This window comes from Trachypithecus francoisi, unplaced genomic scaffold (assembly GCF_009764315.1).
Source record: "Trachypithecus francoisi isolate TF-2019V2 unplaced genomic scaffold, Tfra_2.0 Lachesis_group6, whole genome shotgun sequence".
Taxonomy (NCBI): Eukaryota; Metazoa; Chordata; class Mammalia; order Primates; family Cercopithecidae; genus Trachypithecus; species Trachypithecus francoisi.
Window position 1 is genome coordinate 39,607,042 of NW_022681471.1, and position 22,531 is coordinate 39,629,572.

At 40.9% G+C, this 22,531-nt stretch overlaps 1 protein-coding gene across 1 annotated transcript in view; it reads left to right on the forward strand.

The window, feature by feature from the left end:
* AMOT (angiomotin) overlaps nucleotides 1-22,531 on the forward strand; it is a 68,346-nt gene that overhangs the window by 38,356 nt on the left and 7,459 nt on the right. Inside the window, 4 exon segments of the mRNA XM_033201270.1 lie at nucleotides 11,680-11,797; nucleotides 11,800-11,828; nucleotides 12,895-13,085; nucleotides 22,111-22,233. Coding sequence (XP_033057161.1) covers nucleotides 11,680-11,797; nucleotides 11,800-11,828; nucleotides 12,895-13,085; nucleotides 22,111-22,233 — 461 coding nt within the window.

A 22,531-nucleotide genomic window follows, 5' to 3' on the forward strand; every position in this document is an offset into this window, starting at 1 on the left:
TTAGCCTGACTTGGTAAAATACCAACTTCAGGTAGTATAAAATCAGGTTAATGTCTTGCTTCATCAGTTGTCTATGTCAGAACTATGCTAAGTTGCTTAACCGAAAATGAGAAGACTTGTATTTACCTGATGTCTAGGTTTAAGGAGCTTATCGCATCCTTTTGCTACACCCCATATATTCTCTTCCCTCACATTTTTGTGATGACATTCCAGAGAAAATTACAGGATGGAGTAAGACTGAATTCTTTTAGAGAAGGGCAAGCTGAGAGACCTGCTGAGAAGAAGTAGCTTGCTGGTGGTCACATGGCCAGTGTTGGGTAGAGCCAGAAATAAAACTGGTATCTCATGACTCTTCATTCCCTAAACCCTGCTGCCTTTCTCCCTGTCTGAATCATCCTTTGGTTCACCTCCCAAAAAGAAAATGTGGGTGCTTGTTCAGATTTAGTAACCTCTGCATCTTTTAAGTTTTTTAAAAATTGCTTCACTCGTTGGGCCTTTCTTTTTTCAAAAGACTATGAGAAACTTGTCCAGACTGCTTTGAGATTGGGGTGTACAGAGAGTCCTGCTGCCCCTCCAGGAAGGGTGCTCAGCCAGTTGGAGATAAATGGGGACAGAGTGTCTGCAACCATTTTTCTTTGCAACGTCTGAGGGCACAGTGGTAACTGGTTGTTTGAAAATAATGAAAATAATATATGTTTTGGGAGAAAATGTTCATTTCTAGTTCCCACTGGGCAGCCCTTGCTGAAAAGGTTGCCTGAAATATATTTCTGGCTTCAGACTTCTGAGGCTTTTCTGGGCATTAGTCCTAGAGATTTTTAGTAGTTTTCCAGGGGCCCTCCCCAAAATATGTATGTAGCTTTACAATATAACGAAGTTCTAAGTATTGAGCTGGGATTGAATGATGGCATTTATTTCAAATGAGATCATCAATTATTGTTAAGTTTGTAGTCCTCATCCAATTTGTGCTTTCACATGGAGTCTAATTGTTAGGAAATTCTGAGTTGCTCCGGCTAAAGGAGGTGAAACCTTTGACTGGGAGAGCAGGCTTACCACCTCTACCCAGCGGAATCTCAGAGGCCATGTGATGTCTTCCAGACTTTCAAGCCGGCTCACTTTTAGCACATATAAAGGCTTGGAAGACCACATCTCAGAGAAAATCAACTGGTCTTATTTTCCTTTTTGTTTTAGTAGTCTCTCAGAGCTGGATTTGCTCCTGGGTGCTGTTTGTCGTGTCTCCTCTATGTTGTTCAAAGGAAAACATCCCTTTTGCTTATCCTCAGATATAGGAAATTGCTAATTAAAGTTTTGCTTTTCTGCTGTGACTCAGTCTTCATTAGGCTTTGCTCTTTCAGGGCTGAAATTTCAAAGTTTGGAACATCATCAGGGAGGTATTTGGGGTAAACAGGTAGTTCTGGAACAGATCTAGGAAGGAGCCTTCATTGTGATTGCTTCACAAAAATCATTGAACATTTGTAAACCAAGAAAGTTATTCATGAATAGAAGAGTTATCCTTCTGTCTGTTGGAAATGGCTCAAGTAAGGCTGTGTTTGAAGGCAGATGGATATGTTAGATAACCTGCCTGTGTCCCATATAAACAGATAATTTAGTGATGGCTTACAAATGGCATCATGAACTTTCCTTTTTTCTTGAGCCTTAGAAGTTCTTCCAAGGAAAACCTCTCTGGCCTACTTAGCAAATCAAAATTAGGGAAACTTTCTCAAATTAGACCTTTTGTTAGGATACTATTTTTCTCAGCTTTCTAAGTACAAGGTCACTCAGGTAACTACTTCTCATTGCATTAAGGTGGTCAGGGAAAGGTTATGACTACTTTAATGGTCAGAGGACCCTTGCATTTATTTATGTCTTTCTCTTTACAAAGACCTCATTTAGATTCTTTTCCTGAAATTCATTCCTTCTTGCTAATCTCATTAACTCTCTTGCCTGAAGTTCTCTACAATCACTGTGCTCTAAACTCTACATAGAAATGTTGCCTCAGGCTTACAAAGAACTTTCTCCTGCAGTCACAGCTTCCGTTTGCTCCCAAGTTCAGTGCATTCTTTCATGGACCTGGCTCTGCTGACATCCAGGAAGGAGGTATCTTGCTGGGGAGGGGATAGCACTGTAATTATAAATCAGACCTGTTTTCTTGGTGAGTCACTCTGATCCAGGTCTTGAACCAGGGTGCACCCTGTGCCCCTATTGCAGCTGCAGCCGAACGAGGTAAATGGTGCCTTTCCGTCTTTGCCCTTATCTTTCGGGACACGTAGGTCCTATTGAAGTGGAGGCTCATTAAACTCCAAGTCAAAAGAGCTCTGTGTCCTACAGCAACCACGGTATTCTCCTATTCAAAGACAGCCTCCCCACCCCCTACCAATTTGACCTCACTGGAGATTTTCGATGGATGCCTGGCATATCCTCTCACAAGGCTCAAGGCAGCCCAGGCTTCTGGCTGGCTGCTGTCTTATGATGATCTGGAGTGGAAGCGGCTTGGGTAATTGTTTCAGGGATGGTGGGAAAAAGGCCTTGGCAAGATCAAAGAGGGAAGATGCTGCGGGTGGGCTGCTTACTGAACTGAGTGCACAGGAAGGGAGAGTGTGGAATGTGAGAGGGCTGGCAGAGAGAGCCAGTGAGCCTTGTTCTTTGGCTTTAGGCTAGAATGAAAGCCATGGAGATTCAACAAGAAGGGGCCCAAATGTTAACCTTTTCTGAACTGTAGTGGCTAGTGATGATTTAGATGTCACATTGATAGCTCGTATTAGAGTAGCAGTGCATTTTCTAGAGTCCCATTGCAATTCTACTCAGTTCTCTAAAGCTAAATTCATACCGTTTTACTCCATTTCCACCATTGTTCTTAAGGGCTAAATTTTCCCTTCTTTCTAGATCTCTTACTACTATTTGATTTGTCTTTTTGGTTTTAAAGATACATAATTTTCTGCTGCCACACCTATCCACAAAGCATCATAACCAATTTCCTCCTTCCCTGATATTAGAGGAAGGTGTCATAGGCATAGATATTCATATGTCTAATACTCCAAAATAATTTTCCAACAACAGTAGGATTTCATTGGTGAAGGTAAATCTTATCCAGTGTTTTGATGGATTATGGATTTGGATGGAAGATCCAAGGATGTGAATTATGTGTGCATTTAGAGTATTGATAGGATACAGATAAAATACATATCCACCCAGGAATATTCCAAGGTGTTCTGCTCTTGCATTATTGATTTATTTGAAGAGCATTTCATCTAAGGATGGCATTCTCCTATTTATCTCAGTGTATTTCCTTCCTTCCTTCCTTCTTCCTTCCTTCCTCCTTCCTTCCTCCCTTCCTCCCTTCTCCCTTCCCCCTTCCTCCCTCCTCCCTTCCTCCCTTCTTCCTTCCTTCCTCCTTCCTCCCTCCCTCCCTCCCTCCCTCCATCTATCTATTATTATTATTTATTTATTTATTTATTTATTTATTTTGAGATGGAGTCTCACTTTGTTGCCCAGGCTGGACAGCAGTGGCATGATCTTGGTTCACTGCAACCTCTGCCTCCTGGGTTCAAGCGATTCTCCTGCCTCAGCTTCCCAAGTAGCTGGGACTATAGGTCTGTGCCACCACATCCAGCTAATTTTTTGTATTTAGTAGAGACGGAGTTTCACCATGTTGGCCAGGCTGATCTCGAACTCCTGACTTCAAGTGATCCACCCACCTCAGCCTCCCAAAGTGCTGGGATTACAGGAGTGAGCCACCGTGCCTGGCTGCATTTACTTTTAAGTAGGTGTTTTTCCACCCAGTGTGTTACAAGAAAGAAATTATGTTTACCCCCAAATAGAGATGGAGTGATCTCTCTGAGCTCAATTCTTTCAGTCTTTCCTATGATTCTGGCTTTTGAAATTCCTAAATTGGAAGCTTTGTGGATTTCTCTTTAGTCGCCTTTAGCCCTATTCCTGAGGTAGCAAGTTTTTAGAGGTGGTTTTTTTTACTCTTCAATTCTTTTAATATCTACCAGTGGACCACAGCCTACTGGCAATGGACGGAGGCAGCTTGCTAATACCAGGGTAGTGTTACCAAATTGCTTCAGCATGAACCCTTACTTGGATCCAGTGGCTCCTGGGCAAGACTAAATCAGATCAAACTAAAATCAGGCTCATGGAGCAACATATAACCCGTGGTATGAAGGAGAATAGCAGTAAAAATACACTTCAGTTGTGACATTTGTATAATAGTGTTTGGAGTTGTGGACAATACAAGGGAAGAGGAAAATTAGACAATGAAGGCACTGGACTTAGTTTTATATTTTTAGCCTTAATGTCCTTTAGCCAATGGAGTGTTTGTATATGTTGGTGGTCATCCAGCTAGTATTAATAGTCTGTCCTTTCTGCCTACTGATCTGTATTTTCTTGTTTGTATTTTTTAAACATTAAAAATATTTACAGATATATTAGTATATCCCCAAGAACCTTGCAAGTGTTATCCTCATTTGACAGATTAAGACATTAAAGTACAGACAGATTAGGTGATACAGTCAGTGATACATTTAGGAAAAATCCCAGATCTCTAAATCTAAAGCATTTTACCCCTGTTCTTTGTCCACTAGTGAATAAATGGGAAGCTAAATGATTAAGTCACTTCCATGCAAGTGGCTAAGACAAATGGGGCTCTAGAAGCAATTTTGTATATAGCCATCCTTTAAAAATAAGTTTGAAAGACACCCACAGTTGTTGGAAGGAGGGAAGAGATGCCATCACGTGGTATTCATTTGCAGGGATCAGATTTTCCTGAGTCAGAAGAGGGTTAAGAGATCTGCCAATATTTGGGAACTGGTTCAAAATATTACAGAAGTGTAATGGAAAATCATATGATGATTGAGCTCAAGAGTATTTGCCTTATGCTTCAATAGATTGCCTTCCCACTGTTCTTCCTCCCACTTTTATGATTTTCCTTTTAAAACTTATCTCTGAATAGGAATGATATGAAACTCTTATCTTGACTGGGTCAAAGCGAATACATTTATGAGGTGTGTGTTTGTTGTTTGTATATTTGCAGTGTTGCAGATAAGCTATACTATGCTCATTTTTGTTCTTGAATGTAATAGTTATTTAATATTAACTGTTCACCAAGAATATAGTGACCAGTAAACTAGAACTAGAACTTAAGAGAGATACCAAGGAAAATAGAAGGGCTCTACCCTTAAGTCGCCTGTGGATATTGCCTTCCAATTGAGGCAGAAATTTTGTCTTGTTTCCCGCTATGTCCCTTCTGCTCTCATTTGTAGAATAGGGCCTGATGTATAATAAGCATTCAGTAAATATCTGTTGAATGAATGAATAAATCACACATGAATGAAATCTTTAAAAAATGACTGCTAATACAGTACACATGATGAGAAGCTATAGAGAAAAGCAGCAATCAGGATCAGGTAAGATTATCAAGGAAGAACTCTTGGAGAGTTTAGTGATTTAGTAAAGAGGATAAGAAGTGATCAGACCAATATGAAATTTGAGTATTTGCATAGTAGACCTGGTAGAATTTTAAGGCAGGAGGAGCCTAGATTGATAAGGGCATTTTAAAGAGCCAATCTAGGCTGAACACAGGGGAGTGTGACAGTAGACTGAGTGGTAAACATAAAAGCATCAAGTAGTTTGAGGTATGGATGAAAGAGAACAGCTCTGGTCTAAAGAAGAGAGGAGGTAGGTTTAAAAGTGCCTTGGATATAATAGGTACCTAATAAACACTAATGAATGGGTGTGCAGTAGGTTAGTAGGTTGCTCTTTCTTTCTTTTTCTTTCTTTCTTCTCTCTCTCTCTTTTCTTCTCTCTCTCTCTTTCTTGTCTTTCTTTCTTTCTTTTTTTGACAGAGTCTCTGTCGCCCAGGCTGGAGTGCAGTGGTGCAATCTCGGCTCACTTTAACCTCCGCCTCCTGGGTTCAAGCGATTCTCTTGCCTCCGCCACCCAAGTAGCTGGGATTATAGGTATTCATCACCACACTCAGCTAATTTTTGTATTTTTAGTAGAGACAGGGTTTCACCATGTTGGGCAGGCTTTTCCCGAATGCCTGACCTCAAGTGATCCACCTGCCTCAACCTCCCAAAGTGCTGGGATTACAGGCGTGAGCCACTGCATCCAGCCGGTTGCTTTTTTTATTAAATGACTATTTCAGGAAGTCTGTTACAGCAGCTGTATATAGGATGGACTCATGGGTGTATGTGTGTGTGTCTGTGTGTATGCGCATGCAAGTGTGTATAGATTAGGAGAGCAACTGAAAGTAAGATCTGTTAGGTGTTAATATAGCTTAAACTGTGTTGGCTATGAACATATAAAGAAATGAAATAATATGAGAGATGTTAGAATTAAGACATAGTGATAGATTGGATATGGTAGACAAAGGAAAGAGGGAAGAATGATAATTCCAAGATTCTGAGACTGGAAAAATTAGGTAAGTGATGATGATGACTGAAATATCAAAAGGATGACATTTTGAGGAAAGATGAAAGTCGTCTGGGGCGTGCCAAGTTTCAGAGTTAGAAATCTTACAGTCACCTAGAGGTCTGTGACTGAGGATAACATGATAACATTAAAATATTAGTGTGGCACAAAGGAGATCTCTAGTAGTGCTGCAGTGTTGAGCAAGGTTTCTGAACCTCAGCATTACTGACATTTGGAGCTGGACAACTCTTTAGTGGTAGTGGTAGGATGCTGTCCTGTGCTGTTTAGCAGCATTCCTGGCTTCTAGTCACTAAATGCCAGTAGCACCCCACCTCAGTTGTGACAACCAAAGATGTCTCACACATTGCTAAAATGTCCCCTGGAGAGTTGGGCATGGTAGGGGGTGGGGGGGGGTGATTGCCCCAGTTGAGAACCGTTCATATAAAGCCAAAAAAGGAAACTGCCATAGATGGACCTTGGAGTACAGTAGGAGGTGGGAGTCAGGTTAGGGTTAGAGAGAAAGTGGATCTAAAGATCAAGCCAGGGAGTAAAAGTGGTGTAGGGGTCTACATTAAGAAAACACAGAAGTTGGAGAAGGCAAGGAAAGGATTTGACAACTTCTTGAAAGTTGGCATTTTGTAAGAAAACTTTAATACATTAAAGGATTCCCTCCATTCACTGAATGTTCAGGAGGGATTTGGCTTAAATGATAGATTTACTTAGAATCTTTAGGCTCATGGGTAGTTTCTAGATTAGAAAAGAGAGTCACATAATCTGTGGTCCTCACAACTCATTTTATGCACAAACACTCAAACCACTATCTTGGCTTTGGAAACTTTTTAAGTGAACCTTCAGTTCTTTGAACACTGAAAACAGAAAAATAAATCATCTAGGGTCTTATGACAAAACCATACATTATGTGGTATGTCTCTTGCATGTACATACACACAAACTAAAGCAAAAGTTTTGTTTTTACCTATAAGAATGTGTCAGTACAGAATTCTAGGACCCCATTTGGCTGAGCCCTCTTGGATATTGGTCAGTGTTGAAGGTGAGAGGGGATTCTGATTCATAACCTATTGGGAGTTAAAGCCTCTTATAGATCTTCTGAGATCGTGTATCTAGCCCTGCTTTTTTTTTTTTTTTTTTTTTCTTTTCCTTAACTTCTTAAATCCTGGTGGGGCAGGGCATTCCTAAGAGAGAGAATATCACCTCCAGAGGCAGTGAGGGGTGAAATATTATGGGCTATTCAGTAACCTTAAGCTATGTAACCGTACTGAAGCATCAAGTAAGAAAAGATGATGGAGCAAAATAAGGTGGGAGGCCCATTCTCTAGGGAAGACAGATAACAGACAACAAAAGTGAACATGAATATAACACACACAAAGCTCTGGCAATTGTTTTTCAAGTGAAATTTTAAATAGAACCCTAATACGTAAAGCACATAAAAGAGGAACTGTCTGATGTAACCCACCCACTATAGTGGCCCCTAAAGCACCTCCACCAAACACTAGGACTCTGCATCAACATCCGAAGACCTCTCCAGGGGTTTGCCAACTTTTCTCTAAAGGATCATATTGTAAATGCTTTGGGGTCTGTGGACCATGCAGTTTCAGTTGCAACTCCAGCTGCTCGACTGCCATTGTAGCTATGAGGCAGCTATAGACAAAATCAATGGACATGGCTGGATTTGGGCGGCTGCTGACCATTTTGGTTTGCTGACTCCTGAAACCCCCCTCATTTTTTTTTAAACAAATGAGATCTCTGTAGCTGAGAATAGAGAAACAAGTGCTATTAATAGCACAGCTAGGACTAGAACCCAAGTCTCCTGATGGTCAGCTTGTTCCTTTACCTTTCATGTGCTGTCAGATAGAAATTTCTGATGTATATGTGTGTGTGTCACAACACACACACACACACACACAAACACAGCGAGAAAGAGGGAAGAGAGAGAGAATGAAAAAGAGAGAAAGATAATTAGTTTTGCCTAAGGGTCTTTATTTAAATAGTACTTTTGATCTTAGGTAAAATATTTCTTTCTCCTAAAGTAGAGGTACCTTGCAAATCATGTCATTTGGAGAGAAATATGGTATCCTTGCAGCTACTCAGTGTTGCTTCTAACTGTATTTCCAATGAACAACTTGCTATGCAAAGATATCTACAGCATAAAGTGTTTGAGGCCTAATGTATATGTCTTCCTGTGGGGAAATCGCTATATTTGTGTTGTCTAATTAGACAATGAGGTGATCATTAGAGTTACCAAGAGAATGATAGCCATGTCAAGGATATCTGGAGTGAGTGTTCAAAGTTCAGAGGACTGGAATGTGTATGACTTGGTATTAATTTTCTCTAAAAAAGAACAAAAACCTGGAGTACTTTCTGTACCATATACTCTACTAAGCACTTAATGCATCATCTCATTTGATTCATATAAAGATACATGGTGATTTGTCATGACTAAGGCAAAAGTGAAGCACATAACGTTCAAGATAGTAGTGGAGTCAATAAAGCGTGTAGGTCTTTGTTCCTTTTTACACGTAGATAAGATCTAGAAAATGTAGAGAGTGTAACTTAGATGGTTGGCTTTGTGATTGCATCTCTAGGATCTTGCACTGGTTACATGCAAGAGTTGTCTTTTCTACCCTAACTTATCTAGAGAGTAGGCATTTACTAGGTGATTATGATGTTATGGGTGAGTTGCACTTTTTCTCATTTTAAATGAGGTGGGAGAATTATGCCAGCCACAATGGTCCCGCTACCTTGTGGAAAATCATCCCAGTGGCAAATCAAAATGGGATATTTTTTGACTTGCTTTCTGGTATTTATCTGACCTCCATGCCTATCTTCAGCCAACTCAGATAACTCACGGGCCTTTATTGCATTTCCCTTCCAGAGAGTTGGTTCAGTGACTTATATTGCGGGGGTGCTTTTGCTAGGATACTTTGGTTTCCTTTCTCAAGAAGTCCACATGGCCCTGGATTGCTTATTTTTCAGTTTTCTGAGCTTGCATTGCAGTAGTTTACCACCAAGGCAAGAACTGCATGCTATCTAAGTTTAATTGCCTTTAAGTATAACTGCTGTAAGCCTTAGTAATTATAGTTAACTTTCTCTGTATTAACATTGCCCTGCTCCCTTAGGGCTTTCAGAGCGATTCACAAATAAATGCATTCAGCTTTAAATTGCTCATAAGGATTATAAGACCCAAAAGGTGAAGGATAGAGGATGTTTCCTTCTCTCCAATTATTCCAAGCTTAGCAAATAGGAAGACAGAGGCAAAAGTTTTGGTTGCCCTAGTCAATGTTGTTATAAACAACCACAAACCCCGGGGAAGAAAGTTTTAAACTTATTGAGATAAAGAGAGTGATGGTGTTTTGTTTGTTTTATTTCCTAGGAAATGTTCTAATGGATAAAAACATCTAGGCTTCGAACTCACCTCAACTGGTTTATAAGGCTAGATTGAACTAGACTTGGAATGAAAGGAAATGTCAAGAAGTACAACAAAAGTAGAAAAGGTTTTTGTTTTCCAGTCACCTAGGCAAGGCATACTACAGGTCTGGTAGGAAAATACAAGATAGGATTCCTTCGACTTAGAGAAAGTTCAGCAATTCTAATTTGAGGAGGGGGCCATTATAAGACAAGGAGGGTTTTTCCACCAGTACATGCTAGTGCTGTCTGACTGGAAATTCTACCAAGTAGTGATTTGGACTCATTACCATGAAGGTTTCTGCAATGAGGAGTCAGGTTGGTTCTGCCAGCTGGGCCCCAGCTAAGTGGCTGTTAGGCAATGCTGGTAGGGTGGGTGACTTCTTATGTTTCAGTTATCTACCTAGGTAACTCAAGAGCTTGGGAATTTGTTGAAAAGTCAGAATCAGATACCTGAATTTCTTTTTGACTAGGTTATCAATAATATTTTCATATTTTTATCTGAAGAGTGAAGGTGTCCCTAACATCAACTTCCATCAGAAGGATAATGACAGACGTGCCCCACTTGGAAGAGTTTCTGCTTTGGAAACAGCTATGAGTTGATTTATTAGCATTGAGGGGGCCCCACAAGTGTTACGAGAAGCTTCATCTGCTTATTTGTTAACAAGTTGGGAAGCCTGCAGTTTCCCCATATCTTCTTTAAAGATATAGACAGATAGATAGATAGATATACCATAGGGGTGTGTGTGTGTGTGTGTGTGTGTATCTTCTTTAAAGGTATCTTTAAAAAAGATATAGATATATATCTGTGTCTTTAAAGAAGATATAGATGTATCTATATCTTTAAAGAAGATACGTATCTTCTTTAAGAGCTCTGAGATCTTTCTCATTATTTATCTGCATAGAGCCAAACTTTTGCTTCTAAGCTACAAGGTTACAAAGAACTCACACTCTTATTCCCTGCTTACTTCTACATTTGCTTTTGGATATGGCTTATAGGCTTGCAAAGAGAAATAATAATGTTTGACTCATTTAGTTTCACTTTTGAGTCATTAGTTTGAGGCTTTCGGGATCTTTTATGGTTCCAGAATAAAAGTTATGAGACTATAACCCAGGTTCTCCAATTCAGGCTCATGAAGTAGCAATCACAAATAACCTAAAGAACTAGCACGGCAGTGCTAGGCAATGTGGAGGGTAAAGGCTTTTGAATCATCACATGACACCTTTACTTTTGAGAAGCAGAAACTTCCCAGGAGAGCAGTGATGGACTATATGGGGTGATTGCCAGGACCAAAGACTTCAAAAAGACAATTCTGACCTTGTACCTTCAGCAGTTAATCACCCTTTTTCTCCCTCTTGGAGAAGAGACAGCTACATAAAAGTGGATGGGCTTCCTTTCCATACCAAAGCAAACCTTTCTTCCTGGAGATCCCCCTTTTAAAGGATTTGCCTAATGCAATAACCAAAATAAGATATGCCTTCCCCAAGAATATTCCATATGAGAGTGAAAAAGACCAGAGGTAAGGATGTGTGTAATCGGGAATCTGAAAAACTTGGCTATCGAACATAGATGGTACCGATGGGAGTAGACTTTGGAAAGGTATAGAGATGGGGAAGAAGGAAGAGGTTTAAAAGGGACTCTCGATTCCTTCACATTCTCTGTATGAGCAATACAAGGCAGCCTGCTACTCACCGTGAAGGACCTTCTCGCCATCCATTCCTTTTTGCAGCTGGACTCTAAAATAAGAAGAGATCTAAACACAAGGCTGGATTTGGGGGATACATAATTGACCCTGTTGCTTGCTCTTTTTCCTTTCACCTTGCAAATTACCCAACGTGGATTTCCAGCTGAAAAAGAAGCAAGTATACGTTGACAAGGTGGAGAAGATGCAGCAGGCCCTTGTACAGCTCCAGGCAGCATGTGAAAAACGTGAGCAGCTAGAGCACCGTCTCCGGACACGACTGGAGAGGAACTGGAATCCCTGAGAATCCAGCAGGTATGGAGAACTTAAAGGAAGAAAGGGGAAAAAAAGTCAAGAAAATGACATTATTCCTGGTTGCTTATTTTTCAGTTGGCATTTGATGTGAACACTGAAAGCGCACACTTGCTCATCTTTACATTTTTCTCCACCTAATCTTACTCCAGAGTGTCTCCCAGTTGTGAATACAAAGTCTGTTTCCTCAGCTTCCTATCCCAGAAATAACCTTTAAGCCTATGATCTTGCACCTTTTATTTTCACATGAACTCCAGGAACAGTAGATGCTGTAAGAATTAGAGCTGCTACACAAATACACGCCTTAATATTGTAGAACTAGAAATGGTCTTCAGAAATCATCTGGCCATACCACTCTTCAGTTTTAGATGAATGAAAATCAAGACTAGGAAAAGTTGGCACAAATCGCTAATGATAACCACAAGTTACGGGCAAGATAGGAACTAAATCCTAGATTTTTTTTTTCTTGAGACTGAGTCTCACTCTGTTGTCCAGGCTGGAGCGCGGTGGCATGATCCCAGCTCACTGCAACCTCCGCCTTCCAGGTTCAAGCGATTCTCCTGCATCAGCCTCCCGAGTAGCTGGGATTACAGGCATGCACCACCACGCCCAGCTAATTTTTTTTGGTATTTTTAGTAGAGACGGGGATTCACTATGTTGACCAGGCTGGTCTTAAACTCCCGAACTCAGGTGATCCGCCTGCCTCAGACTCCCAAAGTGCTGGGATTACAGGTGCGAGCCGCCGTGCCTGGCCAGATTTTAAAATTCTCGTTTCTGTTGTGTGTTATGCTGGCAGGCAGGGATGGCAGTTTTTAGCCCATTAATTCACTTTCTGAGTAGCATGACAATTTGATATGACAGGCCCCTTTCCTGGCCAAGGGAATCTCACATTCAAGCCCATGATAGGAAGTCCTGTGGCCTTAGGAGGAGATCTGAATTCCCCCTGCTTCTTTCTGAATCAGAGTCGAAACAGAAGTCGGCTGGGCAGTAATCCTTTCCAAGAATAGGGGCTCAGACACCATGGTTCTTCTCTCACTAACTTGAAGGTTCTCTGCATCTGGCCCAACAGCGTCAGGGCAACTGTCAGCCCACCAGTGTTTCAGAATACAATGCCGCTGCACTGATGGAGCTCCTTCGGGAGAAAGAGGAGAGGATTCTGGCTCTGGAAGCTGATATGACAAAGTGGGAGCAGAAATATTTGGAGGAGAATGTGATGAGACATTTCGCTCTGGATGCTGCTGCAACCGTGGCTGCTCAGAGGTAAGTAGCTGGTAGGGCATGAGTGGGAAGAACAGAAAGGTCACTGATTCATAGATTTTTCCAGTGTTTTATTTTCTTTATATTCTGGGTTCCCCCCCACTCCCGTTTCTGCCTAAGTGTGTTTTCTTTCATCTGATTATGCAGGGTTGAACGGCTGTAGAGACAGAGAGTCAGGGATTTGAACATAAAAGTTGTTTTATAAACTTACTAGAATCATAGTTCAGCTTTCCCCAGAAGCCAGAATAATTGCAGATGGGATCAGCTGTAAATTTGCACCCCTCCTTCCCCAGAGCCACAGATTCTTTCAGCCACATATGCAGGTTGTTTAGCCCCAGGACTGGAGTGAAAGCCCCTCCAGAGAAACTACCACTCAGAAACTAAATGTCACTGAGGAGGTACTGCTGTCATTTGATAGCTCTGGCTTGTCCAAGGTATGTCAAAGGCTGTGCTGAACTTGAACCCATCCCTGCCCTTTGGGAAGGTCAATATTTGAAGGCCACATTCTCTATGTGCACGACCTCATCATGTGTGAGCAGTCACATTTCATCTGGTAAGGGAGAGAAAGTGGCCGAAGGATTTTTGTTTTTTGCTTCTTATTTGTTCCCCTTTTCAAATTATGAAAGTTCATTATTGGCCTTTGGAGGAAATAGTTGCTGTTACTCCATGTGTCTGTCTTGCTACTGCTCATAATCATCAGTTGGGGTAAAAAGAAAGGAAGAAAGAGAGAGAGAGAAAGAAACAACAAAAACTGAATTCAAGTCAGGTGATGACTTGAGTTGTGGCGATAACAGAGCCTTGGTCTGGAATTGGATATGAAAGGCAGGCTACAGCATATTGCACCCAGATAGATCTCTACCCAGAAAGTTATTAAAAACCACAGTGTGTTTTTAACGTTCTCCTAAACATGGTAAGCCAGCAGAGTCTGGAAGTGCTTGCCAGACTTTGGGTTGGTATATGCGTGTGGAGGGGGTGGTGGATACATTTATTTTTGAGTCCGTCTCATGCCAAATCAGAGGTGGGAGGTTCAGTGCTAAGAGCTGAACTGGTGCTTTATAAGCCTACTTTCTAAGCCTACTTTATAAGCCTTCTTTAGGAAGACATGTCTCTCTAATGTGATCTGCTTGTCTTCATTAGATATCATCTGTGCCTCAAATGGATGAAAGCTGCCTGTGGCTTGATTTTGAGGTCCTCATGGGCTTAAGCTTGCTGACCTTGTTTCCTAAGCAAGGCATACTCAATACATGGCAGTGTGGCAATAGAGTGCACAGAAGGCCCAGCTCTGCCAGAAGATGGTCTCGAAGTTTGTAGGCAGGTTAGAAGCAGAATTAAATGTAATTTTACCTGCTAGCTCCCAAGGAAACACCTGTGTCTAGCACTTGTTCAGAGGTTATATAAGAAACGCTGATGCTAAAAAAACGTGTTATTATTGAGAGGTGGAAAGATACAGGGTAATTTTGTCACCTTTAGGCAGAAGCTTAGTAGTGTTCAGGTCACGAGAGTGTGCAGTGTGAGAAAACGCTAGAAAGCTAGGGTTCATGGTTCCTACTCAGAATAGGCTCCAGGTCAAAATGCAGGAGAGCTTAGGGGGTTGTCACTGGGGCTTTGTATAAAGAAACTATCTTCCTTCCTTCCTCCTTTGAAAGTTTTGTGTATTCGGGGAAACCCCGCTCAGATGGATTTTCAGAATCTATTGGCTCCACAAGGTAGATTTAATTTAAACTGAATTCCCTTTAATCATTAGATAGAAACTTTTCATCTAATCACTGTTTTTGGCAAAATGTGCATGCCTATCACTCAATAGGATAAAGCACAGCCTGTTCCCACCTAGAAAGAACACTTTCTGATAGTCCACAGGGCGAACATTCCAGATCAGGACTGTGTGTCTTTCTGGCATGCTACTAATCCAATCCACAGGAGACACTGGCAGACAGACTGTATTGAAATTTCTGTAAAATAAGCGAATTGGATTAGGTCATTCCTTCAGACCTTCCTATTTCTAGGATTATGTTACTCTTCCAACGATAGTGCCTCTTATGTTCTACCATGGAGGTTGGTTTTCTTTTCCTCTTTCCTTTCAAATGAGATTTTATATTTGGGTGGTCACATTCAGAAACTTTATTTCAAAACCTGTGGGCTCTTCTGCCTTTCTTTCCAACATTTCTTTTTATTCCTTTTGTCTACTTGTTTTCCTCTTCTTTCTCTCAGTCTTAAATGTACCTATTGACCAAGGTTCTGCCCTTTGCCCCTTTCCATGGTAAAAGTTTAATATTTTCTTTTCTTTCAAAAATTTCTTTTTTTTTTTTTTTTTTTGAGAAGGAGTCTCTCTCGCTCTGTTGCCCAGGCTGGAGTGCAGTGGCGCTATCTCAGCTTACTGCAACCTCCATCTCCCAGGTTCATGCCATTCTCCTGCTTCAGCCTCCCAAGTAGCTGGGACTATAGGCATGTGCCACCACGCCCAGCTAATTTTTTGTATTTTTAGTAGAGACAGGGTTTCACCGTGTTAGCCAGGATGGTCTCGATCTCCTGACCTTGTGATCCACCTGTCTTGGCCTCCCAAAGTGCTGGATTACAGGTGTGAGCCACTGCGCCAGGCCTCAAAATAATTTTTAAGTGTCTAGGATATTGGCTGCAGTTGGAAAGTGCTCAAGTGTATTTGAGTAAGGAAGGAAGGAAAGAAGAAAAGAAGAAGGAAAATGGAAGGAAGGAGAAAGGAAGATGTGAAAGCAGGAAGGAAACAATTTCTAAATGTATAAATTATATCCCTAAATCTGGTGCCACATTTTAATGATCTGCTTGGTTTCTGTGTATTCTACCAGGATCTCAAGCTTAATATATTCCAACCTAATGGCTCATTGGTAAATGACAGATTTCACAATTAGGACATCTTGCTTTGGTGGTATCAACGATAGTTGGAGAAAACAATTTTTTTTCAATTGTGATATTAGTTACATATTAAAAAATCACCTGTTGTAAGTGTACGTTTTGATGAATGTTGGTAATTGTATACAACAGTGTAACCACCACTACAATTAACATAGAGGACCTGTTGTAAAGTGTTCTCATGCCCTTGAATTTGATCGCTTCCTCCCATGCCTGACCCCAGGCAATGACTAATCTGTTATTTTGTCACAAAATTATACTTTTCTTTTCTAGAATGTCATATAAAAGGAATCATATTGCATTTACTCTTCTTGTTTGACATATTGCACTCAACACAATGATTCTGAGACCCATCCAAGTTGATGCTGAGTAGTGTTCATGGTATGGATGTATCACAGTTTATGTATGCATATTTGGATATATGCATATTTGGATTGTTTCCAGTTTTTGATCATTGTGAATAATAAAATATAATATAAGAATAGGCAAGTGTCTTTTCTCAGGTGATAAGTCATATTAGGTGGTCTATTTATATCCCTTCCAACGCTTAGATATTGGTTTTTACCCTTAAAGAGTCCAGTAGGAGGCATTTTGATGCATATGGAAAGTGCTGGCATTGTCCTTTATCCTGAGACGCATCTTAAACATCAGATACAGCAACTCTGTGAGATTGGTCAGTTGTATGTTTAGGTGAATTTTACTTGATGAAAGGTTAAGAGGCCGAGAGATAAAGATAGATAGATAGATAGATAGATAGATAGATAGATAGATAGATAGTAAATTAAGATATTTTGGCATATCTAAAATGAGTATTTGATACTTAAAATATTTGTTTTGTTGAAAGTGATAACAGGACATTTATTTCTTTCATTTTAGTTAGTTAATTTGCCCAAGATCACACACAGCTACTAAATGACAGAAGAACTAGGATTGAAATCTATATTTTTGTCACCTTAGCTGCTGTAACTCTGCTGCTTCTTAGAAAGGGTGTAGCTCAAAGATGGTAATAATAGTGATTATTAGCTGTTCAGTAAGATACTAATTGAAACTAATTATTTAGTTACCTGGAAATATTATAAATAATCACAATAATATGGCCTGAATAAAGGCTCCATATTATTTTGTCCCTAGGGAGTCCTCTCTAGATCCTTAATATAGATGAGGGGAAATTACTACTGAGTAGGAGTCCCTGTTCATTTGCAGAAGAACCAATTTGGCAATGCAGATTTTTAGTTTCAGCTCATAAACAATGAATTTATTACTGAAGAGCAGCAAAAGGATGACAAGATAACGCACCCAATCAACCAACCATGTAATTTTTATCAGCTTGCGTTTACTGAATTAGGTTACTGCCTTTCTCAGAATGTGTAATGTTTCATGTTTATTTTGAGCAAAAGTAAATTCCGGAAAGAAGGAAGTAAAGAAGAGGGAAGCAGAAGGTAGAAGCTGTTCACACACATAATGCATGTCTACTATTCCCTCTTTGTAGGCATTTCTCAATTTCCTTCCTCTGCTTTCTTCTCATTCTACCTTCTGTCTTAGTTATATCCTCTGCTCTAGCTTCTCAGTAATAGCAATGATAATAACTGTAATAGTAACTCTGATATCTCTAAAATTAAAGTTAGAATTTTGAACAACTTGTTAGATATTGGCATATGGCAATTCTTTCTTTTTTTTTTTTTTCTTTTTCTTTTTTTTTATTATACTTTAAGTTCTAGGGTACATGTGCATAACGTGCAGGTTTGTTACATATGTATACTTATACCATGTTGGTGTGCTGCACCATCAACTCGTCAGCACCCATCAATTCATCATTTATATCATGTATAACTCCCCAATGCAATCCCTCCCTCCTCCCCCCTCCCCATGATAGGCCCCAGTGTGTGATGTTCCCCTTCCCCAGTCCAAGTGATCTCATTGTTCAGTTCCCACCTATGAGTGAGAACATGCTGTTTGGTTTTCTGTTCTTGTGATAGTTTGCTAAGAATGATGGTTTCCAGCTGCATCCATGTCCCTACAAAGGACGCAAACTCATCCTTTTTGATGGCTGCATAGTATTCCATGGTGTATATGTGCCACATTTTCTTAATCCAGTCTGTCACAGATGGACATTTGGGTTGATTCCAAGTCTTTGCTATTGTGAATAGTGCCACATAAACATACGTGTGCATGTGTCTTTGTAGTAGAATAATTATAATCCTTTGGGTATATACCCAGTAGTGGGATGGCTGGATCATATGGTACATTAGTTCTAGATCCTTGAGGAATTGCCATACTGTTTTCCATAATGGTTGAACTAGTTTACAATCCCACCAACAGTGTAAAAGTGTTCCATTTCTCCACATCCTCTCCAAACACTGTTGTTTCCTGATTTTTTAATGATTGCCATTCTAACTGGTGTGAGATGGTATCTCACTGTGGTTTTGATTTGCATTTCTCTGATGGCAAGTAATGATGAGCATTTTTCATGTGTCTGTTGGCTGTATGAATGTCTTCTTTTGAGAAATGTCTGTTCATATCCTTTCCCCACTTTTTGATGGGGTTGTTTGTTTTTCTTGTATATCTGTTTGAGTTCTTTGTAGATTCTGGATATTAGCCTTTGTCAGATGAGTAGATTGCAAAAATTTTCTCCCATTCTGTAGGTTGCCTGTTCACTCTGATGGTAGTTCTTTTGCTGTGCAGAAGCTCTTTAGTTTAATGAGATCCATTTGTCAATTTTGGCTTTTGCTGCCGTTGCTTTTGGTGTTTTAGACATGAAGTCCTTGGGCATATGGCAATTCTTAAGTCACTTTCACTCCAGTGTACCCAAAATCAAAACCCATTGCAGTGCTTTCCAACAGAGCCATTCCTCAGTTTCCTTTCACAGCAAACAGTATTTCATTTTTCCTAGGCATTTGAGTTTGAAATAACAAAGTTGTCATTCATTCTTCCATCTCCCTAACTCCCACATTGATATTGTCTCCAAATTGTATCAGTTCTACTTCCTACAGCCTGTTTCCATTTCCGTTGCCACTTCGCTGGTGCATAGTTTCATGATCTGTTGCTGGGATTATTACAATCACCTTGCTGACTGGTCTGCCTGATTCCAGTGTTTCACTTCTCTTATCTCTGTCACATTTCTAAGAGAGATAAGGCCGTCTTCCTAAGGCATGGCTTAGATCATTTTATTCCCTTGGAAAGCTCTAATAATTTTCACTGCCTTTTGCAATAAAGTCCAAACTCACTTCTGTACTAGTTAATTATTTACTTTTTGTCTTCCCTTGTAAGTTTCCTACAGTTAAGGACTAGTCTTGTCCATGCCTCTCCCTCTCCAGCCTCCCAGGAACTTCAAACACAGTACTCCACTCGTGCAGAGTTCACACATTAAATAAACAAAAGGATGATGCTGATAGGAAAAGATAGGCTTGAAGTTTGAAAGGCCACTAGGTGTTTTAATTAGGAGGTTTTTGGTGACATGCTAGAAAGCAGTTTGAGCAATGTGATGGGATAACTTTGTTGGAGAAAAGAAGGAGAAAGATGACAAACTATTTACTTAAGAATTTGAGGTGGAGGATGTCAAAATCAGGAATATGCAGTTTGGGGTTTGCAGGTTTTATTTTCAGATTGTAGCCCAGCATCTCTCTCCTGATGTTCTTAGAGAACGTCTTGGTGTGTTGGAAGGTAGCAGGTCAAGTTGCTCATTCAAATATTGTGCTTGCTTGCTTTTGCCTAAGCCACTAGCCTAGTAGCCCTAGTCTTCTAGAAGGCAGATTGATGCTGAGGGCTGCCCTGGCAGCCCTGTCGGAATTCACTAAGTGCCCCACATTTTCAGGCTCCATTCCTGAGGAGTTCACAGTGTCCATATCAATTAGCTGGCAGGGCTCTGAGTCCCCAAAATGGTCTTTTATGCGATGAAAGTGGCAGCAGGCCAGCACTAGTTCCCCCAGTGACAAACCGTATGCTCAGTTCCCCAGTGTCCGTAGACACCATGCACTTTTCAACAGTCCTGGCTCTAAAGCCCCAACCTTCACATTGGAATTCTGCAGTACAGGAATTGCTTCCAGGATTTTACCAAGAGCTGGAATTCTTTCAAGTCAGAATCTCTTGTAATCTCTGTATGTTAGTCTCCTTCCATCTACCCACCTATGTGATTCATTCTCTCTCTCTGTCTCTCGCTCTCGCTCTCCTCCACCTCTCTCTTTCCCTCCTTTCTCTTTCTTTTAGAGACAGTGGTCTTGCTGTGTCACCCAAGCTGGAATGCAGTGGCACAGTCGTAACTGACTGCAGCCTTGAACTCTTGGGCTTAAGCAATCCTTTTGCCTCAGCCTCCTGAGTTATGTGGTTCTCTCTTAATAATAGCTTTGTTGAGTGTTTTTACCATGCCCAACACTGTCTTACTGCATAATTTTATCCTCTATGAGATGAAGTTATAAATATGTTCCCACTTGGCATATGAAGCGGCTTGCTTAGAGCAGGTAACTTGACTTTCAGAGGTCATAAAGCTTGTTGGGGGCAGAGAATACTTGGAGAAGCTGGGACCTGCTGAGTTGTCTGTATTCAGAGCCTGTGCTCTCAAGCACTATGCAAATGCTGCTTCGTCTTGGGTACCCAGTAGGACTACAAGCCAGTGAATTGCACTAGAGAAAGTATAGGATGCTGAGATGGTAAAATACTTTGAGTTTAGCAAATAATGAAAGCCATTGTATTCTTTCCCCCTTCTTGCTCTCCAGTTATTTCATCATTCCATACATGGTTTCAACCTTGCATATAAGGTACATGTATATTTTGGGGAACAGTAATTTTATAGAGGCTCACCCAAATCCCCAACCTTAATAGCAACTTTCTGCCTCTTTCTCTTGCCACTTCATCCTCATCGGCACTGGACATAATCTTGAAGCTAAGAGAACATAGTTAGCTGCCAACAGAAAACATGCCTGGAGTTCTCCTGCAGATCCCCATCTCTTAGGAAGTATAATGAAGCAGTGCCAGTTCATTGTTTTCTCGGTCTATTGTCTTGATTTCTTTTAAGACCAATATAATTGCATCAGTATTCTCCCTAATCCTAATACCGCCCCGCCCCCAGCCCCTCACCACACACACACACACACACACACACACATGCACGCCTTTTGTCCTTATTAATTGGTCTTTGAGTTAATGGCCTGAGACACTTTCAGATGGAACATCATGGTCCTTTATGCAGTTAGAACTCTGGCAAGAGAACAGTCACTTTGTTGGGATAGACCCATTGATTTGGTGCTAGAATGTTTCAGATGTAGATTAGCTAGGAATCCAGTGGGACTGGCTCAAAGGCTCTACTTATTAGCTCACATGCCCCACCTGATCTTAGCAGATGTGTCTATTGTTTGCTTCTAGTACTCAGGTGTATTTACCAATGTTCATCTGTAGCAATAAGTTACTTAGTATACCCTCTGACTTTCTTGAAAGTCTGACCTTTCTCCCTTTATGACTTCTGTAAGAATAAAATAGAAATATATACTTATTCCTTTTTTTTTTTTTTTTTTTTTTTTTTTGAGACAGAGTCTCCCTCTGTTGCCTAGGCTGGAGTGTAGTGGCTCGATCTCAGCTCACAACAACCTCCGCCTCCTGGGTTCAAGTGATTCTCCTGCCTCAACCTCCCAGATAGCGGGGATTACAGGCGTGCACCACCATGCCCGGCTAATTTTGTATTTTTAGTAGAGACAGGGTTTCTCCATGTTGGCCTGGCTGGTCTCAAACTCCTGAGCTCAGGTGATCCACCCACCTCAGCCTTCCAAAGTGTTGGGGTTACAGGCATGAGCCACCATGCCTGGCCCAATATATACATATTCCTATGCTTGGCCATGATCTAAAAACTTGAAGGGGCTCTCTACCAGAACTGAACATGGGATGATACCTGTTCAGTTCTGAAGGCAAGCCTGTGCCTATCTCATCCCTCACTGACTTTTGCAGCCACGTCTATACTAATAACGTTGTCTTCTACCCTGAACGCTGAACTGTCCTATTTTGGAGGCTCTTAGGGGTTAGTTCCCCAGAAACCATCTGTTCCAAATGAGCTTGATTTCAGCGTAGGACTTTCCAGAAAAGCCTTTCTTGACTTAGAAGAAAGATAACATTCATTGATCTTGCTATGCTCCCATCTCGTCACTTCCATTTTCCTCCCCAGGGACACAACAGTCATCAGTCACTCTCCTAACACCAGCTATGACACAGCTCTAGAAGCTCGCATCCAGAAAGAAGAGGAAGAAATCTTGATGGCCAATAAGCGTTGCCTTGACATGGAGGGCAGGTAAAATGTTGTTCTGGACCCTGAGGAATCTGAGACGTTGATATAGAGACCAGATAGGATCTTTATTCACAACTAGGAAATCTGATCATGCAGTCTCCCCACTCCACCATCACCCCTGCCAGCCTGTCACTTAAAGGTGTGAGATGCAATGACTTTTACCTTGATAATCTCCACTAAACCTGGAATTCCAGGTAGAGTTTCTGTCCCTTTGGCCTGCCTAATTGCTTTTCCTCTGCCCTCTGCCTGAGCTTAAATTGTTGGCATTTGCACTCTGGGATATTCTTTCTAGCACTGCACT